We start from the raw sequence: 2,859 nt of genomic DNA, 5'->3' as shown, positions 1-2,859 counted from the left end.
TCATTAACTATTAATGTTTTACTATTCAGGTTATATAAAATGCACGTGACTAACACATGCGATTTTTTGCACGTGCCGATTAGGAAAAAAAATATTAAAATAATTATTTTTAGTCTTAGAATGGTATTTTAAAAGATGTATAATTTAATTTACTGAATGGATTGTAATAATTATATGGCACAAAATATACGTAATTGACACGTGCAAATTCACATGTCATGTAATAAAGCAAAAATAAAAAGAAAAAAAATGATATTATTATATTTTTATCATTTCGATATTTTGAATCATATTTTAAAATTGCATATTATTTCGTTTATCAAATGCATTATAATATTTATATATCGCAAAATACAAGTGCGATGTCACTTGTGGCACGTGCAAACTCACGTGCCAAATGAAAAGATAAAAATAAAAAGAAATTAATATTATTGTGTTTTTAGTATTTTTCATGTTTTGAGTTATATCTTAAAATCATATTTCATTTTATTTATCGAATATATTGCAATTTTATATAGCCTAAAACTAATATACATGCAATCTTACGTGCTGAATTAAAAAAAAAATTAAATAAATAAAAAGTTGCTCAAACTTTTTTTATCATTTCAATCTTTTGAATTATATATTAAATATGTACATTTTTTTCTATTTGTAGAATATATTGTTCGGATGGCGTGTAATACACGCGCTATCTCACGTGCCGAATGAAAATAAAAGTTGTTCCAACTTCTTTTTTTTTTTCCTAATAATTTTTATATTGTGAATTATATCTCCAAAAGATACATTATTTCATTTACAAAATATATATATATATTGTAATATGTTCCTAAAGCGTAAATTTACACGTGACTGATAGGTGCGACTCACGTGTCCTTTGAAAGAAAAATAGAAATGGAAATCATTTGAAATATTTTTATCATTCTAATATTTCATATTCTATTTATGAGAGAAATTCATCCGGCCCATTTATCATCGATACTTTGAATTTTTATAGAATAAAACATGCGCGTGCCATACACGTGCGGTGTCACGTGCGTTTTAATTAAGAAAATATCAATAATTTGAATACGAGATTGGTTCAAACACATTTTCACATAAAAGAATAAAACAAATCAAATTTAAAACAAACAATCAACAATAATAATAATACAACAGAAAATATTAAAAATCGAAATTCAGATTGGTATATGGGATTGAAAATCCAAAAGGCAAATCATCAGTTTTCAGTAAACACTGAAAATATATACCAACAAAGTTTATAGCATAAAATTATTATTATTATTATTACTATTACTATTAAAATTATTATTATTATGATATGATTTCTGTCCCTCTATCTTTACAAAAGAATCGAACCGTCATCCGGTTCGGGGCAGATCGGGCGGGGGCGGTTCAGATGGAAATATTGAGGTCCAGGCGCGGCTTCTTGGCGGCGGCTGCAGGGAGAGACACGGCGCTGTTGCATCGAGGGCAGCGCAGGTTGTCCACCGCGACCAGCACAAATATCAGACATTGTGGGCACGCGACGGCAAAGGTTGTCGGAATATTCTCCTCCGGCGGCATCAGATCGGCGGCGGAGGCGGAGGCGGCGGCGGCGGTGGATGAGGTGGAGCCGGGGGAGGACGATTTCGAGTTTGAGGCAGACATCGAGATGGCGCGCTTCCTATCGGCGCGGTCCAGTGCAGACTTGACCCTCTCCAGCGTGCACATCCCCTCGAAGTTAGCAGGCGGAGGCGGCGGCGCTACGGCGGCGGGGAACGGCGGCACCAGCTTCAACTCCAGACTGGCTTCAAGTTCGTCGAACAAGCACCGGCTCGGCGGCGCCGGGGGGAAGTTGAGATCCGCTTGCAGCCTGGGTCTCGGATTCGGGTTCACAATCGGGTTCGGATCCTGGACGGCCGGCAGTACTGCATTAGTATTGCACCGCTGGAGATACACTCGCCCCGACTGCACATTTTTAATCCAACTTTTTTTTTATTAAATATATATATATAATCAAAATCGAAATCCAAATAGAAAAATAAAACCTTCAAGTCGAGACGTTTCTCCCAGCCGAGGGGGACCTGGATGTCCAGGTCCAGCTCCTTGGACGCCAAAGCGCGGCTTGCTCCCAGAAGGTCCCGAGTGATCGGGGCCGTCGAATCCGACGACTCGTTCCCATCAGCGCCGTTCATCTTTTTGACCAGAGTGCGGAAATCGGCGGGCATGATTTCACCGGAGGAGAAGATCTTATATTTTTTTTCAGAGAAAAAAAACTTGTGAGGAATGAAGACCGGGGGGGGGGGGGGTTTATATTTATTTCAGGGAAACGGGTGGGATGGGGTGGGGTGGGGGGTAGGGGTCAGAAATTTCTATAATTATTTTGTGGAGAATTTAATGTAATGATGATTTAAATTGTTATTTATGGGAAATTTATTTTCATAATTAAATTTTCTGTGGTATTAAATAGAGGGAGCCTTTAAACTAGTGGTGACAATAAATGCCCTCCAAAAAATAAAAAGAAGGGCACTAAATATACAGTTGTGAATTAATTAATGGACTGAAGAAAATAAAAAAATATACTCCCTCCATCCCAATTAGTCTTGTTTATTATTTTTATCTCTTTTAAAATAACAGTTTTATTTTCATAAATAACTATATTACTATAAAATTATTTACTTTTTCATTTTTATTAAACAATTGTCACTATTTTCTACACTAATACACTCATAAGGATAAAAAAAATTTTTTATCCGTATTTTTTATCAACTACCAATATATACTCCATCCGTCCCGTGTCTGCTACACTATAGACACTGTATTTTAGAAGGGGTGTAATTAGTAGATAATTAAGAATGTATTAGTGAAAATAATTATCTT

At 35.8% G+C, this 2,859-nt stretch overlaps 1 protein-coding gene across 2 annotated transcripts; it reads right to left on the bottom strand.

Annotated features, from left to right (window-relative positions):
- Positions 1-1,194: 1,194 nt before the first annotated feature.
- On the bottom strand, positions 1,195-2,234 carry LOC127254788 (uncharacterized). Of its 2 annotated transcripts, none has more exons than XM_051280065.1 (2): positions 2,028-2,234; positions 1,195-1,947 (listed from the first exon to the last, which is right to left on the bottom strand). In XM_051280065.1, exons 1-2 carry the CDS (start codon positions 2,205-2,207, stop codon positions 1,393-1,395), a joined length of 735 nt encoding a protein of 244 aa, XP_051136022.1. In that variant the 5' UTR covers positions 2,208-2,234; the 3' UTR covers positions 1,195-1,392. The 2 variants fall into 2 exon arrangements, with proteins under 2 accessions (XP_051136022.1, XP_051136023.1); XM_051280066.1 differs by having other exon boundaries at positions 1,195-1,890.
- Between the last annotated feature and the right edge of the window lie 625 nt (positions 2,235-2,859).

The sequence above is a fragment of the Andrographis paniculata genome, unplaced genomic scaffold (genome assembly GCF_009805555.1).
Source record: "Andrographis paniculata isolate CXL003 unplaced genomic scaffold, ASM980555v1 Contig52END, whole genome shotgun sequence".
NCBI classification, from domain to species: Eukaryota; Viridiplantae; Streptophyta; class Magnoliopsida; order Lamiales; family Acanthaceae; genus Andrographis; species Andrographis paniculata.
Note: the sequence above shows the minus strand (reverse complement) of the source record. Positions and strands in the feature narration are given on the sequence as shown.